This window comes from Balaenoptera acutorostrata, chromosome 4 (assembly GCF_949987535.1).
Source record: "Balaenoptera acutorostrata chromosome 4, mBalAcu1.1, whole genome shotgun sequence".
NCBI classification, from domain to species: Eukaryota; Metazoa; Chordata; class Mammalia; order Artiodactyla; family Balaenopteridae; genus Balaenoptera; species Balaenoptera acutorostrata.
Window position 1 is genome coordinate 133,013,849 of NC_080067.1, and position 27,766 is coordinate 133,041,614.

General features: G+C 38.3%; 1 protein-coding gene across 7 annotated transcripts in view; it reads right to left on the reverse strand.

Annotated features, from left to right (window-relative positions):
- The window catches only part of APP (amyloid beta precursor protein), a 277,465-nt gene that overhangs the window by 46,178 nt on the left and 203,521 nt on the right, over positions 1-27,766 (reverse strand). For all 7 annotated transcript variants that reach the window (XM_057545417.1, XM_057545416.1, XM_057545415.1 and 4 more), the window contains 2 exons: positions 19,924-20,052; positions 18,940-19,039 (listed from right to left, as the gene is read on the reverse strand). In XM_057545417.1, the coding sequence (XP_057401400.1) occupies positions 18,940-19,039; positions 19,924-20,052 (229 nt within the window). The remainder of the gene's footprint in view (positions 1-18,939; positions 19,040-19,923; positions 20,053-27,766) is intronic.

Here is a 27,766-nt window from a genome sequence, read left to right on the forward strand (position 1 = left end):
TCAGTATTAAAAAAAATTGCCAAGAACTTGTTTTGACAGACGACAACACCCTAAAAAACAGGAGGAGGGCAGCAATAGTGCATTAGGAAGCATCTCTGTTCTTTTTTTACAGAATAGCATAGAAATTGAGATCTCTAGGGTTACGGTAGACTACAAAACCTTGGAAGAAAAAAAAACAGAGATGGTCTAACACTTTCACTGATCATTTAGACTCGGGACTTAAAACCATTTCCACCTAAGTTTCTTGAAATGCTACATTTCCAGCCAACACCATGTATTGCAATTTCCCTACAATTTTAGGGGCACTGAACTCCAAACTGAGAGAAATATAAACTGAAGAGGAGTCTGAGAAGGGGGAGTCAAGTCTGCTGCATGTCGTTTGTCCTTTTTTTATAGTTATTTTAAAGGCAGTGATGCTTATCAAAAAATATAAATAGTCCTGAGGGGTTTCAAGTGACAGTAGAAATGTCCCTCTCTTCTCCACAGGTGGGCCAGGATATCTGGAGGAATATGGTGTCAAATTAGAGAAGACTGTACATTTTAATTTATTAGGGAGAGGCAAGCAGTTCCAGAAAAATGTTATACCCATTTAATGATCAATAGCTTATGAAGTTCCTTTTCACTTACCCTCGTTATGACAGGGTATGACAGATTTAAAACATTACCAATTTGATAATTTAAAAAAATTATGTTTTGATTTTTAGTATTTAATCATGAGAAGTACATCTTTTCATCTAAGACTACTCAGCAATTATGTATCTTTTTCTATAAATGGAGCTGTTGTATTTATGAATACATTAACTTCATTTAGGTTTTCACCTTAAGCACTTTTTGTGGTATATGGTTTTTTTATCATGTGGATTTAGGACACAACAGTATGGGTAAATCTAAATGGCTTATTGGTGGGCTAGAATAGATCCTCACCTGTTTATTAACTTTTCGTAAGTTGAATACATCCTAAATCAGTAATTCTCAAAGTTCTGCATGCATCACAGTCAGCTGGACAGCTTGTTAAAAGCTAGATTGCTAATTCCTCAACCCAGCATTGCTGATTCAGAAAGTCTGGGGTGGGACCAGAGAATGTGAATTTCTAGCAAGTTCCCAGGGGATGCTCATGATGCTGGTCCAAGAATCACAAATCTTCTAACTGAAGAATTCCTTGAAGACACATATTTGTAATACTGGCTTGTACCTAGTAATTTGTTTCAGGAGAAATGAATGCACAAGAAATTTGATTCACACCCTCAAAGAGATTATAATTAGTACAGGACAATTAGTTGACATGTACACATCAAAACAACAGCAGACACATGTAATACATAAACTATATGATCAGAGTACAGATGCTTTCTGTTCATTAAAGAATTAAAGGGAGAGGTGACACTAGAGTTGGGGTTTTGGAAGCTCAAAAAGATCTCAACAGGCCAAAACTGGGCAGGGGTATTGCAGGCAGATGGAGAAGCGTATGTCAATGTATCCAGGGCTGTGGACATAAGATCAGCCTTCTTGGAAAGCTAGGCTCATGAAGGAGAATAAAGGGAACAACTATTTGCTTTGCCTGTCCAGGGTTATTTTATTATTATTTTAAAAAATTGAAGCGTAGTTGATTTACAATGTCATGTTAGTTTCAGGTGTACAGCACAGTGATTCAGAGATATATATATATATATATATATATATATATATTCTTTTTCAGATTCTTTTCCCACTATTTGCTTTGCCTGTTCAGGGTTATTTTGAGAATCAAATGAGTCTTAAAAAAAAGAGAAGAAAAGAGAGCACCTACCAAGCACTGGTGCGGTACCACAGACACCTAAGGGGACGGGAGGAGCCCCCAGCGACTGGGTAGGATGTGGGGCAAGTGAAGGGGGAGGAGAAGTGGAGGTGGGACGGGACTGGTGTCCCTGAGGGGCGGCTGGGGGAGGGGAAGGGGTCCCACGCCCGAAGGGGTAAATTGGGGAGCCACTGGGAGGGCAGAGGATCCAAAGGGAGGGTGGTCAGGTTTCCCCTGTCCACTTGGGCCCCTGGGAGCCTGCTGAGTTCCCCGGCCTGATCCTCTGCCCCCTGAGGCCCCCTCCAGCCGTGCGGGTCCTGAGGGAGTGGGAGGGAGGGAAGGGGGAGCAAAAGCAAAGGCTGGACCTCTGGGACCGGCACCCCTGAGGGGCGGCTGGGGGAGGGGAGGACGTCCTACACCCAGCGGGACCCACCCATGGTTAGGGGCCCAGCAGGGACGGGGGAGACCCTGGGGGAGATGGTGGGGAAGGGGTGCAGAGGAACAGAAGGGAACGGGGCCAGCGCTTTCCCTGTCTACTTAGGCACTGGGGAGCCTGCTGGGCTCCCGGGCCTAATTCTCTGCCCTCGGAGCCTCCCTCCTGCAGTGCAGAGCCCAAGCCCCCCCCACCATGCCCCCCCCCACCCAGGGCCCCGGCTCTACACTCAGAGACCCCCTCCAACCGCACTGGGCCTAAACCCCACCCACACACCCTCACCCAGGGCCCTACCTCCAAACTCCAGAACTGCACACTCCAGAAGCCCCCCTTGGACATGCTGCCCCTCCCCTTCCGTGCAGGTCCTAAGCAGAGGCCCCGCCCCATGCTCCAACAACACGCCCCCACCTGCCTAGGTCCCGCCCCACCCTAAACCCCACCCCTGCCTAAACCCCGCCCCCTTAGCCAAGGCTTTTCTTTTTTTTTTTTCCTTTTCTCTTTTCCTCTTTTAGATTGGGGTTCTGTTTTACCTTGTTGATTCTTTTATATTTTTATTTTTCCTCATAAATCTTTTATTTTTCTAATTTTATTTTATTCTTTATACATTGTTAGTGATCACTCTTTTTGGCTTGTTCCCCCCACCCCGTTTTTCTTCTGCTGTGGTTTTATTTTACCTTGTTGCAGTTGTTTCAATTACAGTTTTATTTTTCCTAATGTATTTTTTATCTTTCTAATTTTACTTTGTTTTTTATTCTTTGTACTGCTCCTTTTTTTCTTTCTTACTTCCTTATTTTTTTTCCATGCCATGAAGCTTGAGGGATCTTGGTTGCCAAGCCGGAGGTCGGGCCCGAGCTCCTGTGATGGGAACTCAGAGTCCAAACCGCTGGACTAACAGAGAAACTCAGACCCGAGAGAATATCAATCGGAGTGAGGCCTCCTCATCTCAGTACCAAAACCCAGCTCTATATAACTGCCTGCAAACTCCAGTGCTGGATGTCTCAGGCCAAACAACCAATTTGGCACTAATAAAGCACCACCCATAAAAAAAAAAAAAAAAACGAAAAAAAAATATGTTACAGACGAAGGAGCAAGGTAAAAACCTATAAGACCAAATAAATGAAGATGAAATAGGCAACCTACCTGAAAAAGAATTCAGAGTAATGATAGTAAAGATGATCCAAAATCTCAGAAACAGAATGGAGAAAATACAAGAAACATTTCACAAGAATCTAGAAGAACTAAAGAGCAAACAAACAGCGATGAACAACACAATTACGGAAATTAAAAATACTCTAGAAGGAATCAATAACAGAATAACTGAAGCAGAAGAACGGATAAGTGACCTGGAAGATAAAATGGTGGAAATAACTGCCAGGGAGCAGAATAAAGAAAAAACAATGAAAAGAATTGAGGAAAGTCTCAGAGACCTCTGAGACAACATTAAATGCACCAACATTCGAATTACAGGGGTCCCAGAAGAAGAGGAGAAAAAGAAAGGGTCTGAGAAAATATTTGAAGAGATTGTAGTAGAAAACTTCCGTAACATGGGAAAAGAAATAGTCAGTCAAGTACAGGAAGCACAGAGAGTACCATACAGGATAAACCCAAAGAGAAACACTCCGAGACACATATTAATCAAACTATCAAAAATTAAATACAAAGAAAAAATATTAAAAGCAGCAAGGGAAAAGCAACAAAATAACATACAAAGGAATCCCCAAAAGGTTAACAGCTGATTTTTCAGCAGGAACTCTGCAAGCCAGAAGGGAGTGACAGGACATATTTAAAGTGATGAAAGGGAAAAACCTACAACCAATATTACTCTACCCAGCAAGGATCTCATTTAGATTCGATGGAGAAATTGAGACCTTTACAGATAAGCAAAAGTTAAGAGAAGTCAGCACCACCAAACCAGCTTTACAACAAATGCTAAAGGAACTTCTCTAGGCAGGATACACAAGAGAAGGAAAAGATCTACAATAACAAACCCAAAACAATTCAGAAAATGGTAACAGGAACATACATATCGATAACTACCTTAAATATAAATGGATTAAATGCTCCAACCAAAAGACACAGACTGGCTGAATGGACACAAAAACAAGACCCGTACATATGCTGTCTACAAGAGACCCACTTCAGACTGAGGGACACATACAGACTGAAAGTGAGGGGATGGAAAAAGATATTCCATGAAAATGGAAATCAAAAGAAAGCTGGAGTAGCAATTCTCATATCAGACAAAATAGACTTTAAAATAAAGACTATTATAAGAGACAAAGAAGGACACTACATAATGATCAAGGGATCAATCCAAGAAGAAGATACAACAATTGTAAGTATTTATGCACCCAACATAGGAGCACCTCAGTACATAAGGCAAATACTAACAGCCATAAAAGGGGAAATCGACAGTAACACAATCATAGTAGGGGACTTTAACACCCCACTTTCACCAATGGACAGATCATTCAAAATGAAAATAAATAAGGAAACACAAGCTTTAAATGACACATTGAAGAAGATGGACTTAATTGATATTTATAGGACATTCCATCCCAAAACAACAGAATATACTTTCTTCTCAAGTGCTCATGGAATATTCTCCAGGACAGACCGTATCATGGGTCACAAATCAAGCCTTGGTAAATTTAAGAAAATTGAAATCGTATCAAGTATCTTTTCTGACCACAACACTATGAGACTAGATATCAATTATAGAAAAAAACTAAAAAATACAAACACATGGAGGTTAAAAACAATATGCTAATAAATAACCAAGAGATCACTGAAGAAATCAAAGAGGAAATCAAAAAATACCTAGAGACAAATGACAATGAAAACACAATGACCCAAAACCTATGGGATGCAGCACAAGCAGTTCTAAGAGGGAAGTTTATAGAAATACAATCCTACCTCAAGAAACAAGAAACATCTCAAATAAACAACCAAACCTTACACCTAAAGCAAATAGAGAAAGACGAACAAAAAAACCCCCAAAGTTAGAAGGAAAGAAATCATAAAGATCAGATCAGAAGTAAATGAAGAAGAAATGAAGGAAACAATAGCAAAGATGAATAAAACTAAAAGCTGGTTCTCTGAGAAGATAAACAAGATTGACAAACCATCAGCCAGCCTCTTCAAGAAAAAAAAGAAGACTCAGATCAATAGAATTAGAAATGAAGAAGTAACAATTGACACTGCAGAAATACAAAGGATCATGAGAGATTACTACAAGCAACTATATGCCAATAAAATGGACAACCTCGAAGAAATGGACAAATTCTTAGAAAAGCACAACCTTCCGAGACTGAACCAGGAAGAAATAGAAAATATAAACAGACCAATCACAAGCACTGAAATTGAAACTGTGATTAAAAATCTTCCAACAAACAAAAGCCCAGGACCAGATGGCTTCACAGGCGAATTCTATCAAACATTTAGAGAAGAGCTAACACCCGTCCTTCTCAAACTCTTCCAAAATATAGCAGAGGGAGGAACACTCCCAAACTCATTCTACGAGGCCACCATCACCCTGATACCAAAACCAGACAAAGATGTCACAAAGAAAGAAAACTACAGGCCAATATCACTGATGAACATGGATGCAAAAATCCTCAAGAAAATACTAGCAAACAGAATCCAACAGCACATTAAAAGGATCATACACCATGATCAAGTGGGGTTTATACCAGGAATGCAAGGATTCTTCAATATATGCAAATTAATCAATAAGATACACCATATTACCAAATGGAAGAATAAAAGCCATATGATTGTCTCAATAGATGCAGAGAAAGCTTTTGACAAAATTCAACACCCATTTATGATAAAAACCCTCCAGAAAGCAGGCATAGAGGGAACTTTTCTCAGCATGATAAAGGCCATATACGACAAACGCACAGCCAACATTGTTCCAAATGGTGAAAAACTGAAACCATTTCCACTAAGATCAGGAACAAGACAAGGTTGCCCACTCTCACCACTATTATTCAACACTGTTTTGGAAGTTTTAGCCACAGCAATCAGAAAAGAAAAAGAAATAAAAGGAATCCAAACCAAAAAAAAAAAAAAAAAAGGAAAACTGCCAGTATTTGCAGACGACATGATACTATACATAGAGAATCCTAAAGATGCTACCAGAAAACTACTAGAGCTAACCAATGAATTTGGTAGAGTAGCAGGATACAAAATTAATGCACAGAAATCTCTTGCATTCCTATACCCTAATGATGACAAATCTGAAAGAGAAATTAAGGAAACACTCCCATTTACCATTGCAACAAAAAGAATAAAATATCTAGGAATAAACCTACCTAAGGAGACAAAAGACCTGTATGCAGAAAACTATAAGGCACTGATGAAAGGAAATAAGATGGTACAAACAGATGGAGAGATACACCATGTTCTTGGATTGGAAGAATCAACATTGTGAAAATGACTATACTTCCCATAGCAATCTACAGATTCAATGCGATCCCTATCAAACTACCAATGGCATTTTTCACAGAACTAGAACAAAAAATTTCACAATTTGTATGGAAACACAAAAGACCCCGAATAGCCAAAGCAATCTTGAGAAAGAAAAACGGAGCTGGAGGAATCAGGCTCCCTGACTTCAGACTATACTACAAAGCTACAGTAATCAAGACAGTATGGTACTGGCACAAAAACAGAAATATAGATCAATGGAACAGGATAGAAAGCCCAGAGATAAACCCACAGACATATGGTCACCTTATCTTTGATAAAGGAGGCAAGAGTATACAGTGGAGAAAAGACAGCCTCTTCAATAAGTGGTGCTGGGAAAACTGGACAGCTACATGTAAAAGAATGAAATTGGTAGAACACTTCCTCACACCATACACAAAAATAAACTCAAAATGGATTAAAGACCTAAATGTAAGGCCAGACACTATCAAACTCTTAGAGGAAAACATAGGCAGAACACTCTGTGACATAAATCACAGCAAGATCCTTTTTGACCCACTTCCTAGAGAAATGGAAATAAAGACAAAAGTAAACAAATGGGACCTAATGAAACTTAAAAGGTTTTGCACAGCAAAGGAAACCATAAACAACATGAAAAGACAACCCTCAGAATGGAAGAAAATATTTGCAAACGAAGCAACTGACAAAGGATTAATCTCCAAAATGTACAAGCAGCTCATGCAGCTCAATATCAAAAAAACAAACAACCCAATCCAAAAATGGGTGGAAGACCTAAATAGACATTTCTCCAAAGCAGATATACAGATTGCCAAGAAACACGTGAAAAGATGCTCAACATCACTAATCATTAGAGAAATGCAAGTCAAAACTACAGTGAGGTATCACCTCACACCGGTCAGAATGGCCATCACCCAAAAATCTACAAACAATAAATGCTGGAGAGGGTGTGGAGAAAAGGGAACCCTCTTGCACTGTTGGTGGGAATGTAAATTGATGCAGCTACTGTAGAGAACAGTATGGAGGTTCCTTAAAAAAGTAAAAATAGAACTACCATACAACCCTGCAATACCACTACTGGGCATATACCCTGAGAAAACCGTAATTCAAAAAGAGGCATGCACCCCAATGTTCATTGCAGCACTATTTACAATAGCCAGGACATGGAAGCAACCTACGTGTCCACTGACAGATGAATGGATAAAGAAGATGTGGTGCATATATACAAAGGAATATTACTCAGCCATAAAGAGAAACAAAATTGAGTTATTTGTAGTGAGTTGGATGGACCTAGAGTCTGTCATACAGAGTGAAGTAAGTCAGAAAGAGAAAAACAAATACTGTATGCTAACACATATATATGGAATCTAAAAAAAAAAAAAAAATGGTTTTGATGAACGTAGGGGCAGGACAGGAATAAAGACACAGACATAGAGAATGGACTTGATGACATGGGAAGGGGGAAGGGCAAGCCGGGATGAAGTGAGAGAGTAGCATGGACATATATACAGTACCAAATGTAAAATAGATAGCTAGTGGGAAGCACTAGCTATCGTGCTAGTGGATTCTTAACCACTGCGCCACCAGGGAAGCCCTACATATATACTTTTGAAACCCTCTAATATTCCCTTGATATTATTAGAGTGGTGACTGAGAATTAAGGCATTTACCTAGTGATATCTCAGTGGCAATGATAAAGTTAATTTTTTTTAAATTTGACTAAAGCTGTTTGATTAGAAAACTATAACTATTAACAAAGCTTCATATACAATACTTTTAGAAAACTGCTTTTTGGTATCATGGAAAACTTATAAACAGCAAGAAGCTTATGTTATCTGGTCACAGTCATGACTAAAGAAAAAGTTTTAGTGTAATAAAGAAAGGTCACATTATGAATGATTATGCTTTCATGTCCAGCTCCATACATGATACTCTTCTTATTGTGCATGCCACATCAAAAAGGGCATTTTGGCAACTTTCCTTTCTATCAAATATGTTGACTATCATTTGAGAGTAAACCCATTTTAATTATTTCAAGCCTCAGTAATCATCAACAAAACGAAGGCAGGTTTTTGCAAAAGAGTCACTAATTTAGAATTTCAAACACCAATTTCTCTCTCCACATCTCCTGCCCTCTGCCCAAAACCTAGAATATGAAATTTGCTTTGTTTCTAGAGTTTCCTAAATAAAAATAATATAAGACGTTAATAAGTATAATCATATTAATATGATATGTTCCCTTTTGCATTCCCAGATCTCCACTGTTCAGGTCCCAGGAAGTTCCTTCATAACTTGGCAAAGCTTCAGAAGCAACTCACTACAGCCCCAGAGCTTCCCTTCACTATGCTAGCCCCTGAAAGAGAAGAAATGCATCATTTGCCAAGGCCAGGCTGGCTCAGGCTCTTGCTTCTGAGAGGCATGAAACTTGCAGCTGGCCCTTCCTCCTGCTCTCAGATGACAATGCCTCTGGTCTCCACTGGCCTTAGGAGAAGCTTTATCAAGTTTAATGTTAAAGAGGAAGCTGAACACACAGTTCCTCTATCTGCTCTCATGGGATGGGCAGACTCTTCTAACTACCACCCAGACGAAAAGCAAAGATACTGAGACATGCATAAGACAATCCAAGTAGTCGCCATTTGCTGTTCCACAGAAATAATAAGATTTAACTCATGCTTTTATGAGCACATGTAAATAAATATATTGGTAAAAAATTAAACACATTAAATAGGCCATTTTAAATTCACTGTCTCAGGTCAATGGATCTAGCAACAGTAGTTGAAATTAAGTAACACCCTAACTTTGGCCTTTTGACCACCTGTTTTTCACTCTAAGTCCAAAAGATTGTTTCTGAATAGTGTTTTGATTCATATGATGTAAACATTCCTTTGGACACATGCCTCATAATCTGGAATGGGTTAATAGATTGATCTCCTGTTTTTGATGAGACATTATACCCCAGTGTCTATGACTGATTTTCTAAAGCAGGCCATGGTATAGATGGCAGGAGAATAGTTAACAAAGAGTAACAGAGCTTACTCAGGGAGTACATTGCAAAATTTGTTTCTGAGTTGAAGAGCAAGAGGCAAATTAACATTCCTTCCAAAGTCTTTCTCACATGCAAATACATTCATCTCTCTCCCAGTTAGACTTTGTGGAAACAGATTTCAAAATTAATCTCAATTTGAATGCATCTCTATTTTCAGGGTGGCAAATATCACTACAATTTTTTCCTTCTCTTTAAAAATATGAACCTTGAAGGCAGCTGGTTGTGAAAAACAAAATAACCAGGCCTTCTTCCCCATTGTAAAATCATTGGTTGCTCCCCAAAATCTACCAAAAAAAATCAGGATACATCTGTGGCAGGGTTCCCTGCCAGAAGTAGTCTAGGAGTCCCCACTGTGGTCTGACTTCACCCCCCAAGCATTTTAGTTAGGATTTCTTTTTGGATTTTGATTCAAATTATAGGGCCATGTGTAAGAGCTGGTGAGTTAAGGAAAAACTCCGGAACTGCACTGGATCATCACAGGCACCAGCAGAGCTCAGGGTGAGAGGCACTGCCTCAGGCTTCACCCATTTGGTCAAGGTGCGCGCGCGCGCGCGCGCACACACACACACACACACACACACACACACACACACACACACACACACAATCAGAGAACGGCATGAAAATAGACAAAACCCACCACTGTGTCACAGTTGTCATGATTTAAGGAAGCGTTCACAAAGAAATTTCCTTGAATCTCACCAAAATTTGGAGTAAAGGGTGACAGTGTGCTAAATCAATTTTCCTGTGACTTCTAAACATTTACCCTCTTGAATGGGGTCAAAGCGGAATCATCTCATAGTGGATATCTCTTCAATTAGTGATAGTGTTTTAAAAGTTCATTAAAAAAATTACAATAGAAATACTCCCTGAATTGATCTATAAATTCAAGGTAATCCCTACTAAAATTCTGACTACCTTTTTTGCAGAAATGAGGAAAAAAAGACTTTAAAATTCATATGGAAAAGCAAGGGACCCCAAATAGTCAAAACAATCTTGAAAAAGTACAAAGGAGGAAGACTCACATTGCCTGATTTCAAAACTTACTACAGAGCTACAGTAATCAAAATAGTGTGGTATTGTAATAAGAATGTATATATAGAAGGAATAGAATTGAGAGTCAAGAAATAAACCCATATATCCCTGGTCAACTGATTTTTGACAAGGGTTCCGAGACCATTTAAAGTAGAAAGAATAGTTTTTTTCAACAGATGGTGATGGGACCCTGGATATCCACATGTAAAAGAATGAAGGGGGATCCTTATCTCACACTACATATAAAAATTAACTCAAAATGAATCAAAGATTTAACTATAAGAGCTAAACTATAAGACTCTTGGAAAGAAACACAGGTATAAATATATTTGACCTTGGATTGAGCAATGGTTCTTAGATATAATACTAAAGCATAAGAAACAGCGAAAACAAATTGATAAACTGGACTTCATCAAAGTTTTACAATTTTGTGTGTTCAAAGGATGTCAAGAAAGTGAAAAGAAAACCTACAAAAAGGGAGAAAATATTTTCAAATCATATATTTAATGAGAGTTTAGTATCCAGAATATATAAAGACCTTTTACAACTCAATAATAAAAATGCAAGAGCCCTATTAAAAAATATGCAAAAGATTTTAATAGATACCACCTACTTATGAAGACTGAAAACATAATCCAGAGAGCCACTGCAACGGCATGAAATAAACAATGTGGTTTATATGTAAGTCATCTAATGACTGCCAGGGTACACTGGGATCGCAAGAAATAAGATCAATATACCACTCTGAATTATACATATTAATGTCTACAATCTATCTGCCAGAATGGCAGAGATTATGCTTATTTGTTTTAAATTAAACTTTTTGACATTCATTCTTCCTAGAAAGTGTATTCTTTTTAAATAATGCTAAAGGATTGACTTTTCCTTTACAATTATGGATCAGAAAATACAGAAAAAAACACATCTGTTTGCCAGAAGGTAATATTATAAAAATTACCCAGGGAAACTGATGTTGTTTCCCTGAATAATTTCCATGTCAATAATTTACATATGTCAAGTTACATACATCAACTTTTTTTTTTTTAATATCAGTCAGCATTTAAAAATATTTTTTTTAATTAATTAATTTATTTGTCTGCATCGGGTCTTAGTTGCGGCACGTGAGATCTTCGTTGCCACGTGTGGGATCTTCGTTGTGGCACGCGAGGATCTTTATTTGCGGCATGCAGGAATCTTCCCATTGCAGCATGTGGGATCTAGTTCCCTGACCAGGGACTGACCCAAGGCCCCCTGCATCAGGAGCGTGGAGTCTTAGCCACTGGACCTCCAGGCAAGTCCCTACATACGTCAAAAGGACCCTATGACTGACTTCCACAGATCATCTGAATGACATACACTGTATTTATAGATTCAGTAATTAAACTCCTAAGAAAAAGACAGCTTACATATCATATCCATAAAAGGTGTAAAGAACTAAATGTCTGCAAAGAACTGAACTAGCCACTATGGGTGAGTTAAATGCTTAAGGGTTGTAACCTCCTAAGACTATTTACAGACCAGTTGGGTTTGAGGTATGAACGCATTGGCATTGACACATCTATATTTTGCTGTTTAGAGACATTTCAACATGGCAGGCAAAGCATCAGAAAACTGGGTTGTTGTCATAGTATACTTTTCCATTTTGAAGATTAATATGCTTATACGTAGGTCACTTGACAACGCAGTTTCATTTTCTCATTTATAAAATGAGTTGTACTATTTTGGAAGAGTAACTGTCTTGCTTAAGAGGGGGACAAAGATATACATTTAGAGGGTAGGCAAATAAACACTGGTCAAACCTGTAATTCAGGTAATAATACTGGAAAGAATACTAATAAGGAGCTCCGAGACTACTGTAAAACTAAAGGAAGAACATGTCTTTGGCAATTTATGATACAAATAAATGTTCTTATTGCCAAATACTTAAATCAGTTCTAAAATATAAAATCTACTTATACTTAAAAGTCATTTCCTATGGAAAACGAATAAGAGTGGAGTAAGTTAATAGTTCTCTCACTTTATTCACTTTTATGATTTTTTTTTTTCTTCCTGATGCCCTCCCTTGACTAACAATTATACACAAGGATACTTAAAATTCTCAGTAGTAATGAATGTTCCATTTTGTTGGTCTGGCAAGTGCCATAAATATTCTATTTTAAGTCTAGACTACTTTGGATTCATTAAATCCAAAAATCAATAGGTTTACTAGGAACAGAGAATGGAAACACTGTCCTTGAAATAAACATGCTGTATTTTTCCCAAAGAGCAGAAAAGTTTATCAGGAGGCCACAGTCAAATTGTAATAAAAAATTATAAGCCTTCTTTCATTAACTTGAGTTTCTTGATCTCCTGCCACGTATTTCAATCCCACCCCATTCACTATGGATTTGTTCCGCCAGAGATCCTTCCAACATCTGGTTTACAATAATTCATGTTTTTACTAATTTTGAATGCTAAAAGAAAAAAAAAACCCAAAAAACCCAGGGTATGAAACAATTAGGCCTTCCTTCCCCCTTTCCTTCCTCCTATCTTTCTCATAAATTGATCATTACAGCATTCTGGGAAACAGCCAGCCCTGAGTTGAAAGCTGCAATGTTTTTAGCCTTGAGGAAGCTGTAAAATGAAGTACTCTGGTGAGTGCTGATAGAAGAATAGAATCCTTTTAGCACAGATTTAAGGAAGATTACAAAGGGTAAAAAAATCCACTCATTTTGAAACAGCAAATTGACAGAGCAAAGCCGAGATGAACAATAGTAGAGATGAAGGAATTCTGCTTTTTTGAAGGGTTAAAAGATGATTAAGACAGAATATGGACATTGAAAAGAGGCATATTTTCCTTAAATTAATGATTCTATCATGTGCTGAATAAAAAAAAAAAAAAAATTGTCCTAAACAGCTATTTTAAACGAGGAAGGGATTCTTTCCCCCCTCTACAAACACCTTACGCCTTTCTTTACAGAAAACTTCATAATTTGTATGCAAATACATTTTTTTAAAAAAGGAAAACACTAAGTAATAAATGATATGCCTGGGAACCTGCACATAACATAATTCAAACTGAACTGAAAAATTATCATAAAAGAATAAACAGCAAGCTTTTATAAAACTAATAGAGTAGTTTTGATAATTCATACTTATTGGTGAAGCAAAGCAAATAAATAGCCTCAGACTCTGGTTGATGGAAGAGTCAAACCAGACAACATATTTAATAAATCAAGTGTCAGAGTATATGAATTGGGCAGAAAGCCAACTAGCAGAGGGTCATGGATATGATACAGTACAATATTGTAAAATGTTATTAATCACAGTCCTGAAACTCTGCTTTATTCTTTATTTTGCTACCTTTGCCAACGCACCCATTTTGTTGGCTTGATCAATCATAGCTTTAGAGAATGCTGTGGCCGAGGAAAGAGATTTGTTTTGTGCAGCACTAGCTATGCTGGGTGCTAAGGAAGGAGCTCAGGGTGGGTCTTTAGGGTTATGGGGGAGACCACCTGATCCACCTAAGTTAAGGAGCGTCTACTTTGCAGCCTAGGGATTTGCTTCAACCTAGGCTCTGATGACTAATGCTACAGAGTACCAGGTCCTCTGCTGGATCCCAAGGATACAGACATGACCAAGACACGTCCTGGAAGATCTCACAGGATTGGGGGCTGGTGGACACGTCAATAAACAATTAAATACAAAGTACAGTACGGTGTTAGAGGTGGATACATGGTGCTTTAGACACTGAGGTTTAGTAAAAGAAAATTCTACTGAATTGAGAGTAGGAAAGTGGGTAGCAGAGAGAGTATGAATTTCGGACTCATGCAGACCTTGGCTCCAATTCCACTTTCATCACTTTACTATCTGTTAAGGGCAAGTTAGTTGGAGGTGCTGTCACTGAATTCACCAGTGTTGTCACTAGCGCATATGTTGCATTTGTGTGAATGATAAGAAAGCTCCGCTTCGCGTGGATGTGGCCCCGTACCAGAGCACTTGGCTGCGTCAGTGGGATGTGGAATGAATGTCAGTCTATGCTTTTTCCCTAAACCACCTGCCACATCTATATGTGGTGGCCCTGAACCTCAACAAGGGTGAACTTTCATAAAGAACTCAGACCAGCAACATCATCAGTAAGAGAGTCTCATCAGTTCGCCATATAACTGTCACTCAAACACCAGCTCTTCCCTCTGGCTCCCTATGCAAATTAGTCAAGGGCTTATGGGAGTGTGGACATTTTAGGTGAGTATTGAAGGATGCTGCTTTTCAAGCAAGGAAGAACCACGTGCAGGTTGTATTTTCATTTTAGCAGGGAACTCAGCCCTGAAGAGGAAGAAGTTGGGTAGGAGGGGACCAAGGCAAGGCAAGAGGCAGGATGACTAGTTGAGAGTCCAGTGAAACTCATGTGAGAGGATAAGGATCTGAGCTAACAACGTGGATTTACAGAGCAGGGATTCCACATGAATATAGGAGGTAGAATATATAGGATTTCAGATTGATAAGCAATCATGGGTGGAGGAGAGGAAGGCATCATGGATATGTATAGGACAACTGGGAGAACCCATAACTGAGATTGTAAAATGGGTCAATTTCACGAGGGACACAATGATTTCTTCCTTACACACATAGTTTGGAGTTTGAGAAACGGGTGAAATATAGGCATACCTCGGAGACACTGCAGGCTCGGTTCCAGACCACTGCGATAAAGCAAATATCTCAACAAAGCAAGTCACATGAATTTTTTGGTTTCCCAGTGCATGTAAAAGTTACGTTTACCCTATACTGTAGTCTATTAACTGCGCAATAGTATTACATCTAAAAAAACGATGAACATACCTTAAAAAATATTTTATTGCTAAAAAATGCTAACCATCATCTGAGACTTCAGTGAGTCACTGTATTTTTGCAATAGTAACATCAAAGATCACTCATCACGGATCACCATCACAAATGTAATAATAATGAAATAGGTTGAGATATCACAATAATTACCAACATGTGACACAGAGACATGACGTGAAAAAATGCTGTTGGAAAATGGTGCTGACAGACTCACTCAACACAGGGTTGCCACATACCTTCCATCTGTGAAAAATGCAATATCTGCAAAGCACAATAAACGAGGTATGCCTGTATTCCGAGTCTGGAATATGTCACTGGGACTCAGCAGACAGGTTGTTGTTATGGATGTGGGATTTACTGGAGTTAACAGTACAGCAGCATAAACAGATGGTTTTCTTAGGAAAGCACAGTGGGTGAGAACGGTCAGGGCTGGAACTCATGGGCCTGATAAATTCTAGGCTTTAGTCAGTCACACTTTACTGTTCTCACAAATTTGATGCCAGTTCCCACTTTCACCCTTTTCTTTCTGGTGTGACTAGCTTCTTCCTCATTTTCACCCATAATAGAGAATTCTACCCTCGTGGGAGCAGAAACTACCTGAAGCAGATAAACCTATGTCACGAAAGATACTAGCAGTTCCTCAGGACTTGTGAAAACCCTTCATCTCCAGAGCAACTATTACCCTTATTTAACAAAACTATTGTATTTCTCTCCAGATGGTTTACTGTACTAAACATCTTCTAACTGCCTGCATTGATAAGCACAAACTTTTATATATACAACATGCATTTGTAGGTTCTTTTGGATCTTCTCCCTTTCCCAGCAGCTCTGAATTTTAGTATGCTTCTTACTTACACTGAACTGACTCCAAATCTAAAATTTGATTACACACAGAAAAAGAAGATGCATGCAAATCAGACTAATGACAAAGTATTTAATTAGAAACTATTAAATGTACGAGACATACACTGGAAGAAATCTGTGCAGATTCTATTTGGAAAGGAAGCTAAAAACCAACTTCTATTATGGAAAATTTCAAGCGTATATAAAAGTAAAGAGAATACTACAAATAACTCCCGCTCAGCTTAAACAGCACTCAGCTTAAACAATTAGAACTCAACAGCCCATCTTGTTTCATCCATGGTCCTACTTTAAAAGTAAGTTATGTTTAAATGTTCCTTCAAATGAAGAACATTTCTATAAGACAGCTAAGCTTAACCCAGAAAAGCCATTCTCCCCAGGGAGCTCTCTTCTTTGGCTTTGGTGTTAGGACCTCAAATGGTACACAGCTCTATTTAATGGAAGTTCATTAATGCAAGCTTCTCTTCCCACAGGAAACAGCTATTTAAAAATGGAGGCAAGAAAGATTTTTTAAATGATTATCTTTCAGGATTCGGTGTTCAGTATACTCAGAATGACAAAACTACTTTTAAAAATGACATGCTCTTAATCCTACTTAACAGTTTTTTTTTTTTAAAGAAAAAAATTCCATGATTCTACAGAATATTCTCCCTGCCACTGAGATTTGAAGTTTAGTGTGTGGTTCTATTCTTGGGCATTTTGCAACACTCAAGACAGCTGAATCACCATCTGTTCTGTGGAACTGTGACTTATTAGTGGTCACTGCTTTCAGTAGTATTTTGCTGAATGAAAATGTCTGGTAATTTAATTAGAAAGAGTCAGCCATAATTACTGGCTGAGAGTGAAATATTCTAGTCCTTTGCAATGCCTTATTCCTCTATAGTTTGGTATTACTGGCAACACCTCAGTTGAAGTTGCTTATGAAAATAAGCTTGATAAGATGGCTATAAGTCCAAAATACATTCATCTAGAAGATTTGAGCTTCAGTTCATTAAGAACGTGAATTTTCTTTGATTTCGTCCCTTCTACTACTTATTGGAGGACTTTCTTATACTTATTTAATATACAGTATTTTAAAGGTTCCTTACACATGTCTATCCTAATATATAACAAGAATATTCGTTTCTTAAAGAAAGGATCCTGTGTGTTAATACACAACACTGAACAGACCATTATCCCCTGATAAGTGCCAAATACTTGGTAGTAATACGAACAACATTTGCAAGGTATTACTAAGCTAGAAAAAAAACAGAGTAGAACGGCACTGGTATGAAATGTAAAAATCGAGCCAAGCTGTGTTTTGGGCACTTCAAAGCAGGAATTCCTGCAACCGGTACACCATCTACAACATCCTGGGTGTTCTGTTTTCAGATAACCTGCATCTGTTTAAACCAAATTAAGCATCTATTTTCAACCCAATTAACAAAGAACAGGACTCATTATGAGAGGGATCCACCACACACATATTTCTTATTTACAGAAGGTTTATGCACCACATCGCCCGGATTCATACATCTGCTTTATGTTGAAAGATGAACTAGGGTAATTGCATCTAAGTACTTTTGTGAGGTAAAGTTAAACAAATATGGGCATTTTGGGGGTTTGTGGAGAATTACGTTATGCGATACTTTACTCCCTTTCCAAGAAAAACAGAAAAGGGAGAATTTACTCATACGAAATATTAAAGATGTCATTAGGAAACCTATGGCCATAGGAGACAGTGGGCACACAAGGTCGGTTTCCTGGTTTTGAAAATGCATGATGTTACGTAAAATGTTACTACTGAGGAAGGTGGGTGATGTCTACCTTGGACTACTCTGTATTATTTTTCCAACTTCTTATGAGTGTATGATTATTTTAAAAGTTTAATGAAAGATAGTGGGCATATAGTTAATTAAGTTTAAACAACAACGTGGCCCAGAGAACACTCATGGCTATGCAGGGGGCGGGGCGTGCATCAAAGAAAGATGCGTTACTGAATATAACAATAACCTCAAAGTCAAAAGTCAGAGTTTTGTGGTTTTGCTGTGCTCCTTGGGATATGTGTGACATAGGCAAGTTTCTTAAATTGTAAGTTTGGGCTCCTTCATCTGAAAAATGAGGATATCATAGCACTCATAAGATTATGATAATAAAGAATTAAGACATGAAGGGTTGTTTCTATTAAACTGTAAAGTACCAAAGCACCATAAGGTGATATTTATAAGACTGACTAAATTAGAAAACTGTTGACAAGTAAAATCCAACAAGTGGCTCATTATCACACAAATAGACCAAAGTCAAATTACATCCCCCTCGGCTTTTGTCAGTATGCAGTTAAGACCTGATGCAATGCTAAGATGAGAGCAACTTCCACTCCCCAAGAGTTTCACTGTAGAAGGGAATCTGCTCTTTTTCCTTCCACATATTAAAACACTGATGATTCCTGATGAAGATGAACTCACTTCCCTGATTTTCTCCTACAGGAGGAAAATATGTTTAATACGCACAGCACCAAAAAAAAAACAGCTCACTCACCAACTTCATCCTGAATTTCCTCAGCCACAGCAGGAACATTGTAGAGCAGGGAGAGAGACTGGTTCATGCGCTCGTAAATCACGCGGAGGTGTGTCATAACCTGCAGCAAAGGATGATAGCTCCAGGTAAACCATCTCTGGAGTAAGGAAGAGTTATTTTCCTTACCGAGCACCGCAGACAGATACAAACTTCCCAAATAAAACTGACAAAATGCTGCTGGAACTTTGAACCTGAAAGGGCATCTTTATTTTTCTTGTTCCCTCATTTTTTGTTCTCTAACTCTGGAGCTGCTTTAAACTTTCCATTATATTATATGCTTGTAACCATAAAATATAAAGCCAATTGAAAAGACCGTTTCTGCCCAATTCTGATTCCTAATATTGAGATTCCTAAATAAGTTCTGATGTTCCATATATATATGTCTTTGCAAAGTTTCCAATAGATGGGATCATATGGATATTTCACATGAAATATAGATATTTCATGATAGGTATTTCAAAAAATTCTTCTGTTTAAGGAAATGTAAAATTTCAGATTTCCAGAGGTAGATCCCAGTTGTCAAGTTTTGAAAATGGCAGAGTATAAAACTTATCACTACCAAGCTTCATTTAGTCTCGCATTATCTCCAAGCATTACAGTAGAAATGGAGTTTATGATTGTCTTCTATAATTTAGTTGAACCAAATTTTAGTGGTTTTGGTTTATACAATTTTGTTTTCATTTTAGTCATCAGAGTTTGATGGTTCCTTAAGAATCAGTAGCAGTAGACACTCAAGATTTTTATATTCTTTGTTATTTTCATAACTCAGAAAGTGCCAAACCACATGTTGCCCTAGGACAAGCCTTTAGAATTTACCAGGTATTAAAGAACTCTTGCTATAGAGGTCCAACACCCATGGCTATTCTGGGAATACCTAAAGATCCAACTCAAAGGGCAAGAACACTGAATTGTCCAAGTTGCATGATTACCACATTCTGTGCTTACCTGGGACCGGATCTGAGCAGCTTTCTTTGGATCCACCATGCGAACATGTTCAAAATGCTTTAAGGTATGCTGTCTATCTTTCTGTTCGGCACGGACATACTTCTTTAGCATGTTGAACACATGACGAGGCTGTAGGGGAAAAAAAAAGTTCAGGTTTGTCCAAAATATTGCTTCTTCCAATGGCTTTGGGTCAGAGGTCCCGCTAATTCATTCATGATGTGAAAGCACTGTGAGTCACGTTTTTGCAATTCTCCATTCCCTTCTTACTAGGTAATTCTTACTTGATTGGTCACTTTTCAATTCTGTAACAGCACTTAGCATTTGACACATATGATGATGGCTATCCTTGTTAACATTTTCTTTTAAAATAGTGCCTTCTGCTATTGAAGGAGAGTTGATTTTGGATCTGTCAGATTTAAGTTAGGTACTTTCCATTTTCCCACCCAAATATACAGGGGCATATGAGACTACAATTCTATCTGCACAGTCTTAATTGTTGTCTCAGCAGTAACTGTTGCACAAATAATCCCACCATCAGTAGCATGTAATAATCAAAATGAGAAAAATAATAGATAACCACTACTAATTTGCAGGCCAAGAAATAGCTGATAAGCTCTAAGAGACATCATATTTTTCTGGGAGAAAGGCCAATGTACTATTTTACTTTGGAGTTTAATTAAATCCTTTCCACGCCATCAGATTCTAATTCTTTCAGCAACAATTAAGTTTCTTCTTAAGTGTTTCTATTTTTTTTCTAATTGATTCCATTTCATTTTTATTCCAGTCTTACTTGAAAGCATTCATCCTCATAAAAAAAAGGGACAAGGTCTGCTTTCTCTATCTTTAACAATTCTCTTGCTACATGCATTCTACTATGTGATTTTTAAAAATGATTTCCAAAGATACATGTTTCTTCTTCATTAAAACAAACAAAGAAAAATTACCTATGCAAGTACATATCAGAAATAGAATTTTGGCCATTTGAGTCTATCTAGTTATTATTAACCTGTGAGTCATGGGCACCTTGAAAACCAGTTGGAAGGTAGAGAATTTATTCACAGAGATGGTGTGTGTGTTTTCCAATACTTTATGGAACGTGCCTCCCCTTCTCCTGTTGCTTAACTTAGGGCCACCTCCCTGACATGCCAGGTAGAGGTGGTACCCTTTCTCTGTGCCCCCATGAAATGCTATGCAAACCCCCATTATTGCATTTCTGACTGCTCTCTTCAACTGTGAGATTCTTAAGGGCTAGATTTTGTCTTTCTTTATCAGGAATCACACAATATACAGTGCCTGACTCAGAGAGGGTGCTCTGTACTATACCTTCCACAGGCCACATTCCTATACTTAAGAAAAACAAAGAAATACAATGAAAAGAAAGTAAGCCTGAGTTCATCTGCCTTATTTCTTTCTTTTATCATCTACCTTATTTATTTCTTTTATCCTTTTATCCTAATGTGCTTCTCCATAATCTCCAAAATAGGCAGACATCACAGCTTGAAACAGTTTTGGGCAGCACATCATTATAATTTTCATTGGTACTCTGAAATCTGGTTGACCCTACAAATCAGGGAATGGCCTTTTAAATCTGAAAAGGTGAAAAGTAGTAAAAGAGATAAAAACTGACAAACTTCATCGATAATATACATATTTAAAAGACAATAGGTTTTAAATATATATATTTAAAAAGCTGATTTTGGGGTCAGAAATCAAAGGCCGAGTATTGTTGAATGCAATGGATATTTTATATGCAGGACTGTGCAATCAAGATATTACATACATGCTTGTTCCTTATTCAACACCAAGTCCTAAAAAAGTCCCTCTAGTTCTACTGCAATTATGCTTCCAAAATTGGAGACTGCAACTAATTGCATTCATCAAAGGTGTCCCAGCCGACTGTCTGAATGTGCTTTCTCAGGTGCTCTATTTCATTTCCTTCCTCTTGAAAAGGCTTTGTTGTTTTAAAAAAAAAATGGAATTTTTTTTCTTTAAGAGCTCAAATAAGAAACAATACTTCAATTGAACATAAAGATTGTTCTTCATCATAACTTTCTTTTCTTCTTCTTTTTTTTTTTTTTTTGTAGTTAGTCACCTATAAATGTTTCTACAAGGCATGTTGTCCTCAGAGGACCGTCACCTCCAAGCATGGGCACTAGGATATAACTGCCCCAAACTGGCCTTGGCATTGCTGCTCTAAGCTGAATTCTGCCAACTGACACTTGGGTCTCTCCCCACCACTTTTTTCTACTATCACCACAAACAGTATCGATTGCCACTTGCTATTATTAATGTTAACATTAATTTAAAAATAAACACGAGTCACAAAATATCTAAGCCTCATCTTCCTCATCGGTACCATTCAGATAACGATCTTTCATACAGTGTATGTGGGAATTAAAAACGTTGTGTGTTAGTTTCCCACACAATGCTGCATCCACAGCTGCTACTCAGTACACGCTTATTTCTTCTACTCAGTCCCTACCTCCGTCCCCTCCCCCTTTCCCTTTCTTCTAAGCAATAACAGTTCAGCACTTATTGACTGCTTATATGAATGAGACGGTGTTTCAAGTGCTTTATTCATAGTAACTCATTAAATCTTCCTATCAACCCTGTGACAGAGGTACAGCTGCTTGCCCCACTGCATTGATGAAGCGAACAAGGCACAAAGGGGGTTTAGGACTATGAAGCTGGTTCCATTTAGTTACAGGGCTAGTCAGGTGTACAGCGAGAACAGGTAGCCCAACACTGGCTTCGCAGCCCGTTCTCCTGATCACTATGTGACCCTGCCTTCCAAGGAAACTCTAAAATGGACCACACCAAAGACATGTTCCACAAAGTAACCTATAGAACTGGAAACTGAAAGAAATCGCTGAATAGTTAGAACTGAGAGCCTGTTCTAGAAGTCCTTGCCTGTATTTCTAGTTTTTATAAGCTCAGATAATATTATTTTGGGACACGCTAATATCCGCTCTTTTAATTGTGCTGAAAATCATCCAGATTTGTTCAATCTTGGAAATACTGTCCTTGGTTTTTGGCATTCCGCTGTGCTTTAGCTAATGCCTCGGATGTAGGGAGGAGAAATAGCAAGATAGGAAGGTCCTCTGTCAATCTGTTCAGGATTACTGGAAAAAGATTATAGGTATTAATAAAAAGTTAGGCTTTTGTGACATTCATGGATTCTAGTTCTAAACCCATCCTTATCTTCTACTAAGACGGATAATTAAATGCTGAATGTGTTCGCATGTTGACAATTGCTTATCTCCTTTAATACCGACATTACATGTTTCAGAAGTATATTCAGAAATATATTCCAAACTTTCCCCCCCAAATCCCTAGAGCTTGACGATGAAAGAGTAGCACACCAGGCTCCCGTGATGGCCCAGGCCTCTCTCTGCTGGGGAACAAAGCTCCTGTAGGATAACGAGCCCTAAGAGCCCAGTGTAAGCCATGACCTCATCACTGTTTATGTGAGCTCAGATACACACTGCGTGTGCATCTATACATACACCAGCCTTTCCTTCCCGCTGCCTACACCTCGGGACACGAGAATTCAGGAAGACATTCAGAAAGACACTCTGACGTCCCTCATTAAATGAATTACAAGGTTCTGTTTGGTTGATTTATTCATGTAAACATATTTCTAACGATCATGCTTAGAAATGAAAAATATAAAAATCAGATTAGTTTTTATGTTGGAGTAGTCAGATAAATCATGTCAAATAAAATGGCAGACGATACCTCATAAACAAATGCTATTTTAGTTAAGAAAGAAAAATAGATAACGTTCCTTTGTACTTTTGTATATTCATTTGCTTTAGTGTAAAAAAAAAAAAAAAGAGTTCTGCCTTTGACATGTGATTCATGCGTGTTTCATTCAAATACAGAAATAACTGTCTTTACAATTTTTAGCCAGAACGCAGAATTTCCAAGGCTTAAAACTATTTCTAGAGCTATTTCACGTATCACAGAATAACAGGGAACCTCCATTGTTTCGGGAATTTTATTTCATTATGTTAGGACAAAGATGAATTTCTTAAAATTGTAATTAAAAACTCAGAACATTCATATAGAAATGATAGGAAAAAATACCTGGTATCTCTATAGAAATATATTCCCTTAAAGTAACTGCTATTCTATCAGTCATGATCCTTACATTTAAGACAGGATTATTCAGGTGATTAGAAAAACAAGCTTAAGAATTCAGTGGCTCATTGTAAGGATATTGACGGTAAGCAGAGATTAAGAAACATTTTAACCTCTATGCATATAATTTCAACCTTTCTCAAGTCTTTAACATTTTCTGTAACTAGTAATAACATGTTTTTCTGCCAAATTCCCCTCATTTCACAATATTCTATGCATTAATACTGAAATCTGGTTATATTGCCATTGAATGGCTAATCTTATTGTTAAAATTTATAGCAAAGAACAGAGATAATAAAAGGAAAAGATCTGCCCCAGGGGGACTAATTATATCCAATCCTTTTTTTATTGTCATTATTGTTTCTGAGTGTTTAGCCCGTAATTACGAAGTACCTATTTGCATCAGATGTAGCACTTTTCAGTACACATTAAATTCACTTCACAATCACACTGCATTAAAAAAAAATCATTTCAAAAAGAAATCTCGTAAAGGATTAAGAGTAGGCCCTTCTAAAATGTATTATACTTAACCTGAAAATAGAAGACTTACATTTTGGAACATTAACCACTTCCCTCTCTTGGAACAAGAGTGTAACATATCGCTAGCTCCTGGCTCAGTTCCTGGCATAATTTGGTTGTCAAAAAATGTTAATTAAATTAATGAATAACCTAGAGCTAAATATAACTTGCACAAGTAGTTCCAGTGGCAAAAATACATCCTTCACGGCATCTGAGTTGAAAATAACCATCTCTCAACCAAGAAGAGATGCATTCCCAATTTTTTGGTACATATTGATCTATCCACCCAGTGTGTTGGGGTCCTTTAGGGAGCTGGTTTAATGGGGGAACTCTTCCCAGAAAATATTTCATAGGCTCTACAGAATGTTCAAACCCCAGTGTCCACAAGATTCATATCCTTAATTTCAAAAGATGTTATAGTTTGTCTTCTTGTGGCTTGGGTTTTGATGTCAGGCTGATGCATGGAATTTTTAAAGAAATTTCACAGCCTTTCCCTCTAATAGGTAACTTTAAGAAATTAATGTTCCCACTTCTCAGATGTATTGTCTTTTTCACTTGGTTCTTTTATGCAATTTCATAAATTTGGTGTCCATGGACTTTGGATCAATCAGACATATTTGACTGACTCAATGCCCATCACGTCTGAGTGGGTAGCTTTCTATTCCACAGTTCACTTGGAACTGTGGTATATTAAAACATGATTGTTCCGCTCCACCCTGCCTCTTTGCAGCGTTATGCTTGATGTAGAAATCTGGCATCTTATCATAACAGACACTTGTGCCTGAAACCATCTCCTGATGGGAGGGAATGATCTGTCAAGAGCCTTTAAAAGCCCTAAGCATAATCTTGCCAAGAAGAAGGAAGTAAATGAGTCACTTTATGGGAAGCACCCTAACCTTTCTAGTTCACAAGGGACATATTCAGAAAACCCTTTCCTGAAGCATTAAATTGCACCCTAGTGGTTTCCAACCCTGTGACTTGGGAAGTTAATCACCTACCAAGAAAATGCAATTCTCTCCTGTTTTCATAAGTAGGTTCAGGGCCATTATTTTCACAGTTCTACATCTTGGATTCTGAGATATCTTGAGCACATAAATGTACAATGTACAAAATCTCTGTGTGCAGGTTTAAAAAACTCCCTTAAGAGAATTAAACCTCTTTCGGCTTGAGATGGTCTCTCGGATGGGTTTATTTTGCCACGGTAGACCTTCCTCAGCGTTTCACATGCACTCTCACTGTGGCAAGAAAAATCTGAAAAAAAAAACCATTTGGGGAAGCTTCCATGGGAACCTTTGATCACAAAGGTTGAAAGCTAGGAGTTGAGCTAAATTTTTAAAGTCCACTGCAAAATTCATGCATATTCCTTTCTTCAGAAGAGCACATAAATGATTTTTGTAATAGTTTGACATGAGTGTAAGAAGGCAAATGACAATTCTATGTCAGGTTGAACACAGAAGTCTTGAAGAAGCCACAGAGGATATGGGAGTAGATTCTCATGCCCGGCTCCATTCAGTGTTCCTCAGTTTTGGTAATATGGAGGCATTAGACACATCCCTTCCCAGCATATCCAGATTACTATTTGGCTCTGGCTTGTGCTGTAACACAGCACAGCAGTACACAGGCAAAGCCATCTCCCATCCCATCCTTCCTCCACAAGGAGGCAGATGACTTCCTAATAGGGACAAGGCACCAAAGCCTCCACATAGTCTGTCCTAACAATCGTTCTCTTCTCAGGGAGGAAGATATCTTTCTACTTCACAGTCTCATCTCAACCTTCGATTAATCCTTTTGTTTTTCTAGTCATGGCTAACAAAAAGCTAGACAATGTTAATTACAAAAAAGTAGAATGATTAACCCCAATTTGCAAATAGAGGAGGAAGAATCCTTCTCATTAAGTCACTTGTTCCAAATTATAAGATGGCAAACTTGGGAATTAAAAATAGGTGTTTAGGGCTTCCCTGGTGGCACAGTGGTTGAGAATCTGCCTGCCAATGCAGGGGATGCGGGTTCGAGCCCTGGTCTGGGAAGATCCCACATGCCGCGGAGCAACTGGGCCCGTGAGCCACAATTACTGAGCCTGCGCGTCTGGAGCCTGTGCTCTGCAACAAGAGAGGCCGCGATAGTGAGAGGCCCGCGCACCGCGATGAAGAGTGGCCCCCCTGTTTGCCACAACTAGAGAAAGCCCTCGCACAGAAATGAAGACCCAACACAGCCAAAAATAAATAAATAAATAATTCCCACTTAAAAAAAAAAAAAGGTGTTTATACTGTACAATAAAATATGGAAAATAAGGGTGGTTTTAATCCTGTCGCTCCCAAATTAGGGACCTTTGGACAGTTTGTCAAATCTGGTAGGTTTTAGTTTGTTTCTGGGATATTTTGCTAGTTCTCAGCAATAATTTATTTTGGTTACCGTGACATAAGAAATACATGTTTGGTCTCTGCCCCCAGTTCCTGACACAGAGCTCCTAAAACTGTTATAAAATTTGGTGGCAGGAGCATCTTTTGTCATGATATTTGGTCTTAGGTCCTTGGTTCCAGACACAAGAGCTTATTAGACCCTTGGAGAGATAAGAGTATCTTTTCGTATGTTAACGAGGTGACTCTTGGAGGATGGGAATTGGTTGCTAGAGGAACCAATATTTGGTCTTAGTCCTTAGCTCCAGACACAAGAGAACCAACCGAATGATTAGAGGGTTAGAGCTTTCAGCCCCGTTTTCTGATCTCCAGGGAAGGGAGAGGGGCTGGAGACTGAGTTGAATCACCAATAGCCAATGATTTAATCCTTCATGGCTACTTAATGGAACCTTCCCAAGAAAACCCCTAAGCAATGGAATTCAGAGAGCTTTCCAGCTGGAGAACACATTGGGATGCCAGAAGGGTACCATGGCTGGAGAGGGCATGCAAGCTGCACACCCCTTCCCCCATACCATGCCCTACAGTCTTTTCCATCTGGCTCTTACTGAGTTCTATCCTTTATAATACATTGCTAACAGTAAATAAAGCACTTATTCTGAGTTGTTCTAGTGAATTATCAAACCTGAGGAGCAGGTCATGAGGACCCCCGATTTATAGCTGGTCCATCAGAAATACAAGGTGAAAATCTAGGATTTTGCGACTGGCTTCTGAAGTGAGGCAGCCTTGTGGGACTGAAACCTTAACCCGTGGCGATCTATGCTAAC